Source organism: Gopherus flavomarginatus, chromosome 14 (genome assembly GCF_025201925.1).
Source record: "Gopherus flavomarginatus isolate rGopFla2 chromosome 14, rGopFla2.mat.asm, whole genome shotgun sequence".
NCBI lineage: Eukaryota > Metazoa > Chordata > Testudines > Testudinidae > Gopherus > Gopherus flavomarginatus.
In genome coordinates this window covers 41,002,280-41,019,641 of record NC_066630.1, presented here as the reverse complement: position 1 = coordinate 41,019,641, position 17,362 = coordinate 41,002,280, and the positions used below count along the sequence as shown (strand labels likewise).

The following is a 17,362-nucleotide window of genomic DNA, read 5'->3' as shown; positions in this document are numbered from 1 at the left end:
ATACGCATGGAAGGATGGCCACGCTGTCCCTTTTCCTGCCCTCCTGCCAAGAGTCTTGTTTCTCTAGACCCCTTCCCAGCAGCTCTCTGGAATCTCCAGTATTGCTTGGTTAGTTAAAGCCACCTGTTTTCTCATGCGCCTTCCCCTCCCACTTCCCCATCTGCCGTGTTACAGATGCCTGTTCTCCGCAGTCCTTCACTCAGTGGAAACCCTTCACCAGAGGAGATCTGCTCTGCGTTTCCCATGGCCCTGGCATGTGATCTGGGAGTCCCTGTGCTGATGGCTTCAGCTGTTGGCTGTTGTTATGGGGCCAGCAGCTGCACTTGGTTGCTTGATGCTCTTTGGCCAGTTGTTCTCTCCTCTTCCCTGCCCCTCCCCCAGTATTGTCTTCAGAAGCTTTCGGGCACTGCCGCAGGGGAGAAAGCGCTGTGCCTGAAGCATGGGCTGCGATCCTGGCGAAAAGGGAGGGCGGAACACAGCTGCTGCTCCTCCACTGCCGGCGCGCTCTGAAGCTCTCTGCGGAGTTCTGCAGCAGGCCGTGTCTCCTCGCCGCAAATGCACCAGGGTCTGCAGAGATTAGACGTGGGCATTTAAGGTGAAAGGGGCCCAGGCTTTGTCTGTAAAGAGTATATTAGTGCCTATAAATGGGCTCGAATGCAAAGCAACCCCTCCCCCAATTGAGGTGGAAAATTCCTGCAGTGACTGTATAAGCTGAAGGGCTTAGCCCCAAGTGTGTGTGGTAACAAAGAGCCGCTGCAGCTTTGGAGGTGCTGGCCCTTCCTGGAAGTGTCCCTGCAAAGTGTCTGCCTGCTGCTGACCTCGGCTCTGCCTCACGGTGGAGCATGTGGAGCTTTTAGCTTACTGCGAGGCCGCCTGCTGCTCTGCAGGCAGGAGGGGAGCTGAGCCCCCAGCTGTGGCTGCAGGGGGCAGATTCCCTTCACCTACCAGGGTTGGACACCTCAGGTGGGACCAACGTCCCCAGCGGCAGCTTGGGAGGGACTGACTCCTGTATTGTAGTGCTGGGCAGGCTGGCTTGTACCTGAGTGCCAGTGCATGGGGACAGGTCATCACAGCTCTTTGATGTGCTTACAGAGGGTAAATGGTTCCCTCTGTAGAGGCTGCTCCCTGCCACAACCCCCGATCATGCATTGGAACAACCTCTCTGTAGCACCTTCCACCCCACAAGTTCAGGGGTCCCTGCAAACAGGAGGGCACTTCAGTACACCCTAGTGGGGCAGGCTTATCCCCACTTCCCTGGGGGAAAACTGAGATACCCAGGGGCTGGGAGTGGAGTTGCCTGGCTGCCTGGAATATAACCCAGGAGCCCTGACTCCCAGCAGGCTGTCTACACCTAAATAGGGGGTAGGTTTGCCAAACTCTGGGGAGCCCTCAAAATTCCTTCCAGTGCACCCAGATTGGACCAAAGCTTTTGATTCTCAAACACGGGGGAGATCAGTCACATCACCAAAGTGCTGGCTGGGAGCAAGTTTTCCTGCCCACATGCTGCTGTTTGTTATTGCTCCATGAGGAGCTGGATCCTGGGTTCCCACGGATCCTCGCTATAACCACTAGGGAACAGTTTGTTCCCACTGTCTCTCTGGGGGGTGGGGGTGGGAGCACTGTTTGTTTCTGTTCCCACTCAACAGATTGAGACTCAGACCCAGAGATGGAGTTAGGAAGGTTGCAGAGGCAAAGCAGTGGCGCACCCATCTGCCTCACGCAGGGGAGTGATGTGTGCGCTGTTCCTTTAATGCAAAATGTTTCCAGATTTCCCAATGATAGTGCAAAAACACACAAAAACAACAACAAAATCCCATCCTGGCTGATCAAAACCAGGCCTGCAAGCGGCCAGCAGTTTGCTTCATACTCTGCTAGAGGGAACAAGGCGTCGGCCAGCAAAATGTCAGAGTTTCTATTTATGGAAAATGAGCCCTTGGTTTTGATCGAGGGTGGGGGGAGGGAGGGAGAACCAGAATTGTATTGGCCTTAAAATGCCTGCTCCAGCGCGTAGGCGTGTGAGGGGAGTGTCAGAGGTCACCAGGCTTGTCACAAGTGCCTTCCTGGCTCCCTACACGGGTTCCCAGGAAGCTTTCCAGGGCAATTCTTGCTTCTGCAGCCCTGGCTGCTTGATGGGCATCCTAGCCTGCAGCCATAGAAACTGGCTCCTCGCTGCTCTGTGGCCTGCGGAGAGCCCTGCTCAGCTGCCCCAGCCTTGCCGAGGAGGCTTGTCTGAAGGCCAAGGCAGTGCTGAGCGGCACCGCGGAGGGCTCGGGCAGCGCAGACCGTCAGGGTAGAGGGCAATGAAGGGCTCTTCTCCTTTCCCCTCAGGACCGACTGGATCATGGGATTTGGGCCCTGACTGGCTATAATTGCCCCCAGAGGTGCTCAAGCCAGAGTGTTAGATCCCCAGGGCTGATGTGGGGATCTGTGACCAGAGGCAACTCCGCAGTGGGTGGGGATGGGCCTGGAAAGAGTGATAGGCATGGGGTCACTTGCCCTGTGCAACTGCATGCGGAGGAGCCGCTTCCATGCTACGTTAGCTGTGGATGGGAAGCCGGGAGATCTTGTTGGCGTGTCCGCTGGGAGTTCAGGGGGAGCTGGGGAATCCTGTCGGCATGCCCACTGGGAGTTCAGGGGGAGCTAGGGAATCCTGTCGGCGTGCCCCCTGGGTGTTCAGGGGGTGGGGAGCCTGGGGGATCCCTTCACCGTGCCCACTGAAAATTCAGGGGGAGCCGGGGAATCCCTTCGCCGTGCCAGCTGGGAGTTTGGGGGAGCCGGGGAATCCCTTCGCCATGCCTGCTGGGAGTTTGGGGGAGCCTGGGAATCCCTTCGGTTTGCCGGCTGGGAGGTCGGGGGGGATCCCTTCGGTGTGCTGGCTGGGGATTCACAGGGAGTCGGGGTGGGGGGATACCTTCGGCATGCCGGCTGGGGATTCACGGGGAGTCGGGGGAGGGGGAGGATCCCTTTGGTGTGCCGGCTGGGGGTTCACAGGGAGCCGGGGGGGCGGGATCCTTTCGGCGTACCCGCTGGGCGTTCAGGGGGGGATCCCTTCGGTGTGCCAGCTGGGCGTTCATGGCAGGGGTGGAATGGACCATCAGGAAGGCTGAAGGGTGGGGTGTCCTTTCTATCCTGGTCAGACACTGTTGGGCCCTTTTGGAGGCTGTTCTCCTCTGCCCCATTCAGCATCTCTCCTTGAGGAATTGGTGCCAGGAAGCTGTCATATAGACTGGAAAATGTGCTCCCCTGTGCTTACAGAAGTGATGGATTCAGGAGAACCAAGTCTCTCTGCCTTTGGGACATGTTCAGAGCCCATCTGTGCCCTTGGCTTTCCCAGAGGGAGGGAGGGAGGGAGTGGCTTTGAGCCTCATGCAACTAAGACTGGATGCCCAGTATGGTCCCTTGTGCCTGAAAAGGGGCGTGGGGGCAGATGCTCAGTGGCTGCTGATCTAGCTGAAGTTTGTGTATTTTCGAGGTGCCTAGAGGGTGGGCCCAGAGCCCGGAAGCAACCCTCTTGGCACTGATGTTTGTCTGCCAGGGGAAGAGCCTCCTTGCAGACTTTGTCCCTGGATGCCCTAGGCACCTGGTTGTTAACCTGTACCTGTGACAGGCATGGCCATTTCCTGCAATGTTCTGGACAAACCTGAGGGAATTAAGTATCTTAGTAGCTCATTGTATTAAAAATGCAAATGTTTGTGTTACTGTGGGATCGTCTGTAGCGGATCTAGGACAATGTAAACCCTGGGAAGTGTTAAGAACTTCAAGGACCCACCAGATGTGCAGGACAAGAGGGAACTTGAGGGTGAGGTGGGTTTTGTGGGAAATGCAAATTCCCATCGCCCAGCCCTTCCTGTGAAACTACCTTGAGAAGAAACCCAGGGCCTGCTGATCACCTGCTCCCAGGGTCCCAAGAGCAAACCCCAAACTGTACGCAGGGGTGACTCCCAGATCAGAGGTGGTGCTTGTTCTGAGCCAAAGGTTTTACGAACATGTGCCTGCAGGAAAACCTCTGTGTGGGGTTTGAAGGACTGACTCCTACCATATCTCTGGGAAGCTTATTAGCGGGCGTGTGGGTTCTCCGTTTGGTTAATATGTTTTCTCTGTAATGCTTTCACCTGGAGAATAAATGTGCGTTGTAGGAAAAGCTCTGTGCTACCTTTATAACTCTGAGGAGCGGAAAGAGCAGACTTGTTTCGGCAAGCTTGTTGGGGAATTTGCAGTGCAGGCAGGGAACTGTGCAGCCTGGGAAAATCCTGGTCGTGGCGGGAGTGACGCACGTTGCTGCCGAAGAGAGGTGATGTCTGAGGAGCAGGGAACCTAAAAGTAGGGGGCCCTTGCTGGACTATAGAGGGGGAAATACAGGGCCAGGTGCCCTGAACTGTGACAATACCGTATTCCACCATCATCAGAGGGAATAAATGCTGCGGGCTCACCGCCGGAAATGGCACTCAGTCCCTGTGGCAGACAAGTTAATGTGGCTCTTTTTTTACCCTGAATAACTTCCTTCCCCTTTGATTCGGTGGCTTACAAGAGAATGGGGCTTTGTGACATTTTCAGTATTGGCCTGACTCTGCTCCTAATGAAGAGGGTGATAAAATTCCATTCAGTGGGAGCAGAGCCGGGCAGTCCTGCGTGCTTCTGAAAATCTCGTCCTTAGTACTGGCGTAATACGTCTCCTCTGCACAGCAACTTACTGGCATCCCGTGTAGCTGGGCTCTGTCCCACTGCACGGGTGGGGAGAGATGGGCACAGAACTGCCAGAGGAGCTGGGGTTAGATCTTGGTGTTCCGTGCTCAGAGCTCTGTGGTAATGGCATTCCCTGTCAAACAACTATTCCCCAAGGCTATTGCATACAGGAAGAGCCAGAGGAACGGGGTGTGGAGTCAGGGGTAACAGCAGGAGGAGGAGACGATCTGAAGAAATGAGGTTTGTTTTTTTTTACCCACGAAAGCTTATGCCCAAATAAATCTGTTAGTCGCTAAGGTGCCACCGGACTCCTCGTTGTTTTTGTGGATGCAGACTGACACGGCTGCCCCCTGATAGCAGGAGGAAGGATATTTTTGCCCTCGGCTCTAGAGTCCTGTGCCCTGCTTGAATGCTGATCATCTCTCTCAGCCAGGACAGCTGGGTTCGGTTAACAGTCCCAGCCCTCTCCCGAAGGTTGCTGGGGTGATTCTGGCTTCCTGCAGTGCTGTGTTTCCTCCCTGGCAGTTCGCTGTGGCACTGAGGTTTGTTTCCTGCTGCACTGCATCAGGCTTGACTTGAAATAAGCAAGCAGCTCATCCCAGGGCTGTCTCCCTTCCTTCCCAGCAACCTCCACGAGCTCCTGTTTGAGGCTGCCGCTCGCCATGGTGTGCCATTAGGGGCAGGATCCTGAGCCAGGCGCCCTCCTGGCCTGTTTGTGGCGGTGCTGGTCTCTGCCTCCGAGGGGGGGAAGTGTTTAATCCCAAAAGCACATGTCTGCTGCCAGTTATGCAAGAATCATTGATATCAATGGGCTTATTTATTGCTGCCTGTTCCATTTGAACACAGTCCATGAAGAATGTTAGATTAGGTTACGTAAAGCTCTACACAGAGGATCTAATTGTCGGCCAGGACTGCGTCACTAATTGTACTAGCGGCGTCTTGAGCTGCTCCTGCTGCCTCGGAGTCCCAGCCACCCTGCTCCTAGCATAGGAAAGCCACGTGGGTGGAGGGATTCTACTGTGCATGCTGAGCTTAGCAGGACCCAGGGTAGAAAGTTGCCATGAAAGCACTACTTTCCTTCTCCTGTTTAGGAGAGTGCGGAGGATGCTGTGGCACTGGTTTTCCAAAATACTGCCAGGAATTGTGTGCTGGTGAAAGCTGCCGGGCTGACAGCCCTGCAGATGGAATGTGGCAGGGCTGATTTCTTAGCCCCCACTGGTGTTTCTCCACTCCTCCCTGCAGAGAGCTTCAGCCCTTGGAATCCTGACAGAAAGGTGGGTGCTTGTAAGAGTGCCTTAGTGACGTGGGAGCCCATCACCCACCAACTGAACTGAGTCTTCTCTTCATCCCTCTGAAGTACACTTCAGTCTCCCATCTTCCACTCGCCCTGAGCTCTAACAAACCTGCTGTAAACAGCTCTGTCATCAGAGGTGTTCTCACCACTGCCTACTTGCTCCTCTAGGTCCGTAATCTATTAAGTGCTGCTCCCTGTGGTATCCTGCTATTAGCCTCCCCAGACTCTTGAGTAGCAGCTGTTCATCAGAGTTTCTTTTGTGTTTTGAGCCACCTTGGGACACTTCTGCCTTCAGCCCTTGGCTCTTTATTGTCTTTAATAGTCTCTGGTGAGGGATCTTGTCAAAAGCGTTTTAAAAATCCAAGCAAATGATGTTCAACAGGGTCTCCATCATCCAAAGCTTTCAGAGACTCCGGAGCAGATTAGAAAGGCAGGGTTTGCCCTCCTCGAAGCTGGGCTGCGTTGACTTCATTGTGTACTCATCCCAAGTCTTGCATGACTATGTCCTCATCTGACTCGTGGACAGTTTCCTTCTGCTTAAAGAATTTGTTTAAAAAACATACTAGCAAAATCTGCTCTTCACCTGCCAAGAGGTGTAACTTTCTACAGTGAACCATCTTCATAGATTTTTAAGGCCAAAAGGGACTGATCAAATCGAATATGGATTGTCCTAAAATAAGCAGTATCACAAGGAAGGACCAACGCATATCACAGTTCTATCCTGTAGCTAGGAGTACAGTAGCACCATGAAGCTGTTGTTTTTTGTTCAGGAAACTTCTAACAAAAGCCAGGATTGTAGTTGAAACAGTCACGTTATTGTAGCAACACACAAGCATGCCCTGGATCAAGTAACTTGTGTCGGCATAGGTGTAGTGGAGGTTTAATGAAGGAGGGGACGGTTAGCCCAACCGAGCAGAGATAGCAATCCTGCATCGCTGGGTTGCCTTTCAGCCAAGAGAGATTCTGAAGCACTTTTTGCCTGGCATCACAAACTGAAATCCCTTTGCCCAGTACAGAAGTGCAGCCATTCCTAGAGTGAGATGGGACGGCTCTCCAGAAGGGGATGAACGACTGCACAACCTTAGGACAAGAAGTGAAGGATGGTGTCTAACTGAAACTACAGGAAAGGAGTCTAGGCAGAGCATGTTTGGCCAAGACACTAGAACTGTCAGCCTTTGCTCATGCAAAAAGTGTCGTAAGATGGTTTAAAATCTCATTCAAAAGATGAGCGCTCCAGCAGCACAGCCCCTCACCCGAGCCAAGTGGGAGCACTAGTTCCCCAGGGACATTGGAGAGAAAAATGCCACCTATTGAGTCACCACTTCCTACTGCCCTTGAGTTTTCCTGTGAAATCACTGCCCTACTTTGACCCTGTTTAGCTTATGGGATGTGACGAGATCACAGCTTGAAGCCATATACAACGGATGATGCTTATTGTTCTCTAAGCCAGAGGCCTCAGCCTTCAGCCATGGATCCAGCACGTGCTATCAGAAGTCACCATATGCTGCCACTGCTGCGTTGGAGAGCATGGGCATGGCCCTGGCAAGGAGAACTAGCTCAGAGCTCCTGCAGCAGCACCCGTCTGGCACGTTTAATCCTGCGGTGCCTGCTGGAAGTGTTCCACGGGCATACCGACAGCCCCGACCCCCCAGCCAGTCAAAGCAAAGACTCGCCAAGCAGTTTGCTAACACCCCAGCCCCTTCAGGAACACACATGCTGTTGCTTTTGCCTTCATAAATGTTCATCGGATGCCTCCAGGTGATATTTCCAGTTGCTGGTTTGGTTTACCTGATGGTGAGTGTCACTTCCTGGGTACTGGAATGCAAACACGGAGACGGCCGGCGTGCTGAACGCCGTCATACAATCAGCTGGACAATGTGTTCATCTTTCGCCGTCTGATTAAATCTTGGATGAGGAATTTGCTCCCTACTTTAATAGGGAAGGAAAGGGGGTTTTATGACTGCAACTGAGAGAACCCTACAGCACTTGTATCACGGAGCACCCCACTGTTAAGAGCTCAGTGCCAGGTTATGGCATGAGTGCTTGGAAGAGTCCCAGTGGTGCACTAAGGAATGTTGTTTATAGGTAGCTTTGGAAGTCACTCTCAGACTGTCCTTCCCCTCCCTCTCCATGTCCTTGGGTCCTGTCAGCCTAAGGATTAGAAAGGAGACATATTTCCAGCACTCAGCACTACCCCGGTGCACGCTATACAAACAGGCTATAAGTGGTATCCTTGGTGCCCAATCCCACCCAGAGCTTATCTGAATAGGATTCTGGTGAGAGCCAGATCTGGTGAAGTAAGTCAAGTTAGAGAACCCAGCACCAGGCAGGATTTGGCCCAGCAGGTTGCTAGTGGCTGTGTCTACTGTAGGGTATTTTCTATATTGGTCAAGTTGAGTCCATGATCCAGTGAGGAAATGTTGGTGGAAAATCCTTGTGTAGACAAGGGGGAAAGCGTCACTTTGCTGGCTCAACTAGCTGACCTCTGCTAGTGTGGTTCTCAGACATTGGGGACTTTCTGCGCTGAAATGCCTCCCTGTAATTTTAATGAACTCGGACAAGAAATTCTTAATGAATGTTGTACATGTTGAGGGAAGCCTCTTCTCTTTCCCCCCTCCTCCCCCAAGTCTCTGCATGTCACTGAGTGGGCTCCAGCAGAAGGTGTGTTGTATGGATTATTCTACATTGAAAATAAAATGAGATTTGAAGGTTTTAAGCCTGTTTTTCGCCCAGTGACGAAAAGGGAATGATCACGTCCTTCTCCAGGTTCTCAAGGGACTGAAGGCTGTTGGATCAGGGCTTCTGCTTGCACAGAATAGCAAAGCCAGTGTTGGGCAGCATTTCAGGTGTCCTTGAACAAACCATCCAGAACCGCAAGAGCTAGGGAGACATGGAGGCATCACAGACCAAACAGAAAATCCTAAAATCCAAACAAACGCTGAGGAAAATCTGGGGTTTGGTTTCTAGTGAAAAATGTTAAAAACCTGGCAAATGCTGCAGTTTGCTAAGCAGAACATTCCGGCTGTGATCAGCTGAGCCCCCGTGATACAGCTTATGAAGCACCCTGTATCAGCAGAACTGTGCGGAGCTGGGCTGTTATAAAGGAAACAATAGTGGCAGAAAGTGTATTTGTAGGAGCACATCCCCCCGACCACCATGTTCAAGTGGACTGGGAGTCAGGAGATCTGGATCTGTCTCTTGACTCCCACATATTTTTTGGGTGTCCTTGCGGAACTCTCATAACTGGTTTGTGCCTCGGTTTCCCTACCTGTAACGTGGAGACAGTTTTTACCTGCCTCTGTGAAGTGTTCTGGGAGCTGGGTGGGAGGCACTGCCCCATGGGAGTCAAGGTAGCGGAACTAGTCCTCGGCTGGAGCACTAACCCCTAGATCTGCACGCAGGTACCTTGAACAGCTGTCAGGAAATGCTCCCGCCAGGTCACACAATGCCAGAAGTGATATTTGAGTTGCAGGAGGGGGAGGGCAGAGAACACTGTTCCGCGGCTCTATAATACCCTGTTCCATTCTGAGCATCTTGGCTCCAAGGGGCACGGCCAAAAGAGAGAGTCAGGAAAAGGCAACAAAAATGAGTGCATTAGAGAGGCTGACTTACCGCCTGGGGAGGGGTGAAGTGCTTGATACGAGTAACGTGGGCAAACAACCCCTAAGGATTGTGGGCATGACTATCTCTGCGAGTATCAGAGGGTCTCAGCACCTTTCTGCATGATGAGGTCTGTCCACAGGACTGTGGACTCTTCTCCCAAGGGAGAGGTGGAAACGCCATTGGTTGGAACACTGGGCTGGTTCTGAACACAGCACTGAAGAACAGGCTGCAGGGGGCACTGCTGTCATGGCCCCGTGGGAAGCACTTGGATGTGACCAGATAAGTCTCTTCCATGCCCGATGTCCCTACACCACACAGGGGCACGTTCCCAGAGGGGTGTGGTGTACGGATCTGCTATGATAGTCACAGACTGGAGTAAATAACCCTTTTTCTCCCCTTTTCTCTCTTTTTGACACACAGGCAGCTTTGTCTGCTTCTCAATGCTGAAAACATCTTCCACTCCATGGCAGACATCCTGCTGCGGGAAGAGGACCTCAAGTTTGCCTCGACTATGGTCCACACTCTCAACACAATACTGCTGACTTCCTCCGAGCTCTTCCAGCTGCGAAACCAGCTCAAGGACCTGAAGACCCCGGTATGTTGAACAAGAACACTTCCTCATTGAACAGGCTCTCCTCACCCCTTACCTCTCCGTGTGTGCACGTGACCGAGGCTGCCAAGTACCCAGAGCCCCTAGCAACCCTAGGGCAGAGTTGTCCCCTAGGACATAGGCTGACATCTGACAGGTTTCTCTCAGAATGAATTAAGGGACAAGACTAATGTTGGCTGAGGGGAAGGAGATGCGTAGCCTTTTTCTCTGGCCAGTACATAACCTCCGCGCCGCTTTGCGTCTCCTGTCAGTCTAACATACTTGCCTCTTGGTGCCCTGAACAGACGTCCATCTTAAGACTTGATAGTAAGGAGCTGCTTGGTATTTTGCCTGGTGTCTGCCTCACACTCGTGTTCCCCACAGGGTACTGTCCAGGGGCTAGTGTTCAAGGAGGAAGAGAGCATCATGCAGGGGTTAGGACTTGAGTCCGATTCTTCGCTGTACCATTGACAGTGTGGCCTTGGGAGTCCTCTAACCTACTCCTGACTCAGTTGATTTACTCTTGGCTTGAGCTTTCCCTGGTAGATGTTGAGGCTTAACAGTTGTACGGTGCTTTGAGGTCATAACAAGCGATAGTGGGTCAGACCAAAGGTCTGTCTAGCCCAATATCCTGTCTTCCAACAGTGGCCAGTGCCAGGTGCCCCAGAGGGAATGAACAGAACAGGGAATCGTCAAGTCATCCAGCCCCTGTTGCCCACTCCCAGCTTCTGGCAGTCAGAGGCTTAGGGACACCTAGAGCATGGGGTTGCATCCATCACCATTTTAGCTAATAGCCACTGATGGACCTATTCTCCACGAATTTACCTAGTTCTTTTTTTAACTCATTCATGCTTTGGGCCTTCACAACCGCTCTTGGTAATGAGTTCCACAGGTTGACTGTGTGTTGTATGAAGAAGTGCTTCCTTAAGTTCGTATTAAACCTTCTGCCTATTAATTTCATTGGGTGACCTTTGGTTCTTGTGTTATTTACCCCTTTACATAACTCTTATTCACTTTCTCCACACCATTCATGATGGGTTAGACCTCTGTCGTATCCGTGCTTAGTCATCTGTTTTCTAAGGTGAACGGTCCCAGTCATCTTAATCTCTCCTCACATGGAAGCTGTTCCATACCCCTAATCATTTTTGCTGCTCTTTTCTGAACCTTTTCCAAATGTAGCGTATCTTTTTCTAGATGGAGTTACCAGAACTCGCGCAGTGTTCAAGGTGTGGATGTACTACAGATTTATATAGTGGGATTATGATGTTTTCTGTCTTATCTATCCCTTTCCTAATGGTTCCTAATAGGCTGTTTGCTTTTCTGTCCTTGGTTGGAAGGGGCTATCTGTGTGCAAAATGTAACCATTGTTCTTTGCTATTGCTGGAAGGAAAGATGAGTCCAAGAGCAGTGTGTGACTAGACCTGATTTATGTAGGGTCCATATACACCAGGGGTAGGCAACCTGTGGCACGCGTGCCGAGCTGATTTTCAGTGGCACTCACTTTGCCCAGGTCCTGGCCACCGGTCCAGGGGGCTCTGCATTTTAATTTAATTTTAAATGAAGCTTCTTAAACATTTCAAAAACCTTATTTACTTTACATACAACAATAGTTTAGTTCTATATTATAGACTTAGAGAGAGAGACCTTCTAAGAATGTTAAAATGTATCACTGCCACGCAAAACCTTAAATTAGAGTGAATAAATGAAGACTCAGCACAGCACTTCTGAAAGGTTGCCGACCCCTGGTATACACATTTCCTCTCCTATTGGAAGCCATAATCCTCAGTAATGTGGCTAACTGTTGCCAAGAAAGATGCTGATATCTCAGGAAAAACAGTCACTTTAGTTTGGGACTGAGCAGTTAGGGGTAGTGTGTACTTGTCTTTGTACAGTGCATCATGACGCCGGAAGAGAAAAGCAGGTTACTATGTCAAGGAAGCCATGAATCCAGATTGAACATTGCAAGTTCCATTGAAATCCAGTTTTGGACCTTCCCCTGTCTCCTGTGATTGGAATCTCTGGGATCAGTCTCTCCCCAGAGGAGTGATCCTTGCATTCAACCTGTTCTGTATTCGGGTACTTCCTACAGGCCTGAAACAAGATCAAGTTCCCATTGTGCTGGTGCTTTGCAGACACAGACAGTACCTGCCCCAAAGTGCTTTGGATCTAAATAGATGACACAAGTGGGGAGAGATGGAGGTGCACCAAGACCAGCTGAGGTCCCATAGGAAGAATTGCAGAGCTCAATCGAATCCAGATCTTCCAAGCTCCAGACCCCCTCCCTCCCTGGGCTGGGTATTAAAGTACCCCTGAGTGCACACGAATCCCCCAGTGGAAACTGGTGCCAGGGCCCTCTCTGCCAAGCTGGAGAGCAAATGTTTTTAATCGCTGGAGGCAATCACCAATGGTGATGCCTGAGGGGGCTTGGAGGCAGTTCCAAGTTTTGCGGCCCCCTCTTCTGAGGGGGTTTCTGGTGCACATTGCTGAGCAGAGAGCAGCCTTTGTTGTGTAAGCTGATCCCATGACACACGAGCCTTTCTGTCATGGGTCCTCCACAGCCGTGGGCACTCCCTAGCAGCTGATATCTGCCCCCCCCCCCGTTCCCAAAACAGGCACATGCTAGGAAGGGAACAGGTGATGGTGGTAGCATCACCCTATCACATTCCTCTCAAAGCCCCTCTGCTTCAGCTGTTCACCCCTGAGACGTTTGCTGTGCTTCCTGGGTCCCAAAGCAGGCGCTGCTCCCTGGGGAAATGAAGGCCCTGGGGGGCAAGGTGCAGGGGTGATCTCTCTGGAAGGCAGTTCTGGGGACTGAAATGTGGAGAGCCTCCCCCGTGCCAGCTGGAGACTCGACCCTGCACTGTCCCTGTGTCGAAGACCGCTCCCTAGCCTCAGCTGTGGCTCCAGAGTTAGTGGGAGTGGGCGCTGCTGTGCGGTGGGGACTGAGCATTAGCAAGGCCTGCCTGGGAGCGCGCTGAGCCTCTGCCCTTCATGGAGGAAGCGCTAATGCAGCTGTAACGTTGCTCTCAAAGGAGACAGTCGCCCTGTAGCTCCCTGGGACACTGGCATCAGCTGAATTCTTTTCTAGATATCATCTGTTTTCCTGAGACTGCCCTGATTTCTTCAGCACTGCTGTTTCCTTGGTGTCTAAAGGGGCTGGCTGCTCTGGCCTGGGAGCTATTCATTCAGAGCCCTCCCCCTGCCTTCCTGTTGGCCATCAGTCAGGTGAACGCGCCCCCGAGAGCTAGGTAAAGAGCCAGCATCTCCTGAAGGGGGCATCGGTTCTGGGGCCCTTGGTTCTGGGGCCCTCGGTGTCACCCGTCCCCACTCCGAGGGCATCCTGCATACAGCTCCGCTCCAGAGCTAGGTCTGGGACTGGCGTCCCCCTTTCCGTCCCGCTGCCAGTCTGGGGTGAGGTCTGTGTCCTGTCTCCCTGACACTCAGTTCAGAGCTCTCCTCTGTAATCAGGCCTGTGTTGGTAGACAGCCCTCAGACCCAGTCCTTCGGTGCATCTTGCAGCTTGCCGCCCACACACAGGAGCGCAGCAGGCTCTGTCAGCAGCCACTGCACTCCTGCCTTTCATGTCTGTCAAGATAGTGCAGACCCCTGCCATGCCCTGCTGTTCTGAGGGGTTCAGACGACTCCTCTGTGGGCCAGGGCAGAGAAGGAGCCGACATGCCTCAGCTTGTCGGCCACAATAGACAGCCTTCCCAAACCACTAACGACTATTGGCTATTTCTGCAGAGGGAAACAGCCAAACAGATGTCGGCCCCTCCTTTCGACCCCTTGCTGTGCCCGTGGTCCCCCACCTCAGAGTTCCCCGGTTCCGCACACAATAGCATACACGGGATGATACCACAGTTAAGGGTCTGTTGGTTTCCTTCATGACCTTTTATTAGTCAGTTGAACCAATTCCCTCTGGCCTGAAACTTGGCCCGGAAGATCCCAGCCCAAGGGAGATTTCTTCCACTCCACCCCAATTTTGGATAATACTGGATAACTTGTGCATGATATTTTACAATCATAGAACTCCCCTTATTTCGAAGAGCTTTCCTATAACACGATCGAAACGCAGCCAGTGCTGGTGTGGAGGGCAACAACCTAGTGCCACGATGCACAACAATCTGCCAACCTCCCAGAGCAAACCCTGTGTTCTTATAACAGCTTTGAGACCCCATTTCCAGCCTGTTCCACAGATGCTTGTATGAAAATGTATGAACAGCTGTGCATGAGTTTCTCTGGCATTGACCACAGCTGTGCACAGTTATGGTAATTGCACATGCAAATAGCCAGGGAGCTGGAGATGGTCATTTGCATTTATAAATACCACAGCTTCATGCACCATTGCACAACTTAGGAGTGTATTGGTATGTTCAGAAGTCCAGAAATCTAGCCCTTGCTATTGTTCCAGGGGACCCACAGAATCCAGATTTGGATGGATGCAGGGTTGAGTTGGTCTTGCTGAGCAGTGACCTTCTGGCTGCAGGCACCCTGTGTTTTGAACCTGAGGCCCTGCACACTACACCACCCCTCCATCCATGGGTCTAACTCCCGCTTGCTTTCTCTTCCCCCAGGAGAGTCGTAACCTGTTCTGCTGTCTCTATCGCTCCTGGTGCCACAACCCTGTGACGACCGTGTCCCTCTGCTTCCTCACCCAGAACTACAAACATGCTTACGATCTCATCCAGAAGTTGTATCCTTTTTGGTGCTGCTGGGGGTCTCTGAGGGAGTGGGCAGGGGAAGAGCAGGAGGGCAGCAGTGGTGACACTGTGTAGCCTAAACAGGGCAGCAGACCTGCCAAGCTGACTCTCCCTCGCTCACAAGGGCAGAGCTGAGGAGCCAGCCTTGCCTCTGTTTTCATAACACACAGTGGTGGAGTTACACAGCTGATTAAGGACGGTCCCTAACAAGGTCATTTGCCATCCCCTGGGCCAGGAAGGAGCCTTGATATATTGTTTGCTGCTTTGTGTAAGGGAACTGCATCAAGGACCTGAGTTCACTGCCTACACCCACTCTTGCAAGAAGCCTAAATAATTCTGAAAAAGTTTGAAACTCTCTCCTCTGGTGTGGTACCAGCCCATGGGGCTTTTCAGACAAACAAAGCTCAAATACAGGGGCATCTGCAAGTTGAAAGAGCAGCCTGTGGGATGAATTGGGTCAAAATTGCTCTGTGCTCATGACTGGAACAGCAGGTCACTTTTTCGATAGTCTTTCTGCTGGGCCCTGCTTGTGAAACGAGTTCTCTGTCCAGCAGAGCACAGAGAAAGCAGTGAACCAACACTCCAGCCCCTCCTCTTTGGGCCTCTTCAAGTTCTTGCTCCGCCACAGACATCTTCTGATCCCTTGTGCAAGTGTTTTCATGCTGTGTTCATTAGACCTGAAGACATTTGGGGAGGCTGAGGAGCAGAGGAGCACTGAGGTGTTCATTTGGACAGTTTCTTTCCTCGATCATGGTGCTTCTGTGAGGATGGGGAGGGAGAACTTGAAGGGCGTGGGGCATCCTATTCTGCCCATTCTTAATGGGGGACCCACTTAGATCTGCGTGTCAAGGCTGGGGCCTGTTGGTGGGAGGCGTCCAGGAGCAGGCTTGCCCTGTTGCCTGGGCATTGGCTGAAGAGCCCTTCAGAACCACTGGATCAGCATCTTTCAGAATCTCTTTGAGAGGGCAAGTTTCATACACGTCGTCTCCTGGGTGTGATGTGCACACATCACAACTACAGCCACTCTCTCCTTCATCCCTTTGCATGGCTTTCCCCAAGAAACAGGATGTGTCCAGAGCAGCCCCATAAAGGTGGCAGTCAGGGTTGGGTCAGCAGCACTTCAGCTATTTGCCTAGACGCTGCCAGCCAGGGGCTCATCTCTTTGCCAGGACAGGTTGCTACGAAGGACACGGCTCGCGGGAGTTGTTCACACATGCAAACACTTGAGCATCTCCTTTGAATTCATCCACCTTTCCCCTCATCTGGCTGCCATTATTTCCCCTCCCCTCAGATGAGCTGGCAGCTCCAAGCAGCATTCTTGCCCTGCTCCATGATGGTTTTAAGCGAGGAGCTGTATGATGTGGTTAGAAACTGCATTTTCCTTCCTGCTCCACAGTGGAGTGAATGACCTGACTGGTGACAGACTGCAGCAAAGACGTTGCTTCTGGGCCAGTGGCTATGACGCTCCCGTAACCTCCGCCGTGAGCAGGAAGCCAGCCTTCCACAGTTCCCAGTGACCCTAGTCTTTCTGGCTCACATGGGACAGCGAGTGGAGTTGCGGGTGTAGGATCATCCAGAGGCGCGAGCGCCCGTTCTGAGGGGATGGCAGGACACGCTGCTTCACCTGCTGCTCTATAAGTGCATTAGATAGCACACGCCTGAGCTCCTTCGGCCGCAGGAGCTGGGAGAACAATGGTGAATGCTCAGACCGTGCAGAGGTAGATAACGTAGGGCTGCCAACTTCCTAATTGCACAGAACCGAACACCCCTGCCCTGCCCATTCTCTGAGGCCCCGCCCCCCACTCACTCCAGCCCCCTCCCTCCGGGCTTGCTCTCCCCCACTTCACTCACTTTCACTGGGCTGGGGCAGGGGTTGGGGTGTGGGGTCTGGCAGGGAGTTAGAGTGCGCGAAGGGGTTCTGACCTGGGGCAGGGGGTTTGGGATGCGGGCTCCCGATGAGCAGCGCTTACCTCAGGTGACTCCTGGTTGGCAGCGCAGTGGGGCTAAGGCAGGCTCCCTGCCCTGGCTCGGCGCTGCTCCGGGAAGCGGCCTGTCTGTCCGGCCCCTGGGCGGAGGTGCAGTCAGGCGGCTCTGCGCAGTGTGCACTGCCCGCAGGCCCCATTGGCCACAGTTCCCAGCCTATGGGAGCTGCGTAGTTGGCGTTGGGGCGGGGGCAGCACGCAGAGCTTCCTTGATCGCCCCTGCAGCCACTTCTGGGGAGCTGTGCAGAGCCAAGGCAGGGAGCCTGCCTTAGCCTCACGGCTGCCTGGGCAGGGTGAAGACGAAGGCAGGAGTCTCCAGTCCCAGACCCTTCACTCGGGAGGAGCCCCACACAGTGAGCAGCTGATGGCATTGTGCCAGCTGGCTGATGTCACTGACCTTCCTCTCCCCTGCTCCTGATCCCAGATGCACCCTGGGATCCATGGGGCCCCCCCAGCTGCTGCTCTGACCGCTGGCTGGTGGCTCCTGCGCTGCGTTCCTAGTGCTGATGCT

The 17,362-nt window shown here is 52.9% G+C and overlaps 1 protein-coding gene across 4 annotated transcripts in view; it reads left to right on the top strand.

Moving 5' to 3' along the window:
• Positions 1-17,362, top strand: part of VAC14 (VAC14 component of PIKFYVE complex) — a 206,250-nt gene that overhangs the window by 167,237 nt on the left and 21,651 nt on the right. For 3 of the 4 annotated variants that reach the window (XR_007769263.1, XM_050922365.1, XM_050922364.1), the window contains 2 exons: positions 10,001-10,175; positions 14,744-14,862. Coding sequence is in view for 2 of the 4 variants with exons in the window: in XM_050922365.1 (XP_050778322.1) it covers positions 10,001-10,175; positions 14,744-14,862 (294 nt within the window). In the remaining 2 variants the exon portion in view is untranslated. Of the gene's footprint in view, positions 1-10,000; positions 10,176-14,743; positions 14,863-17,362 lie in introns of those variants that run through there. The other variant, XR_007769264.1, reaches the window with a different exon arrangement.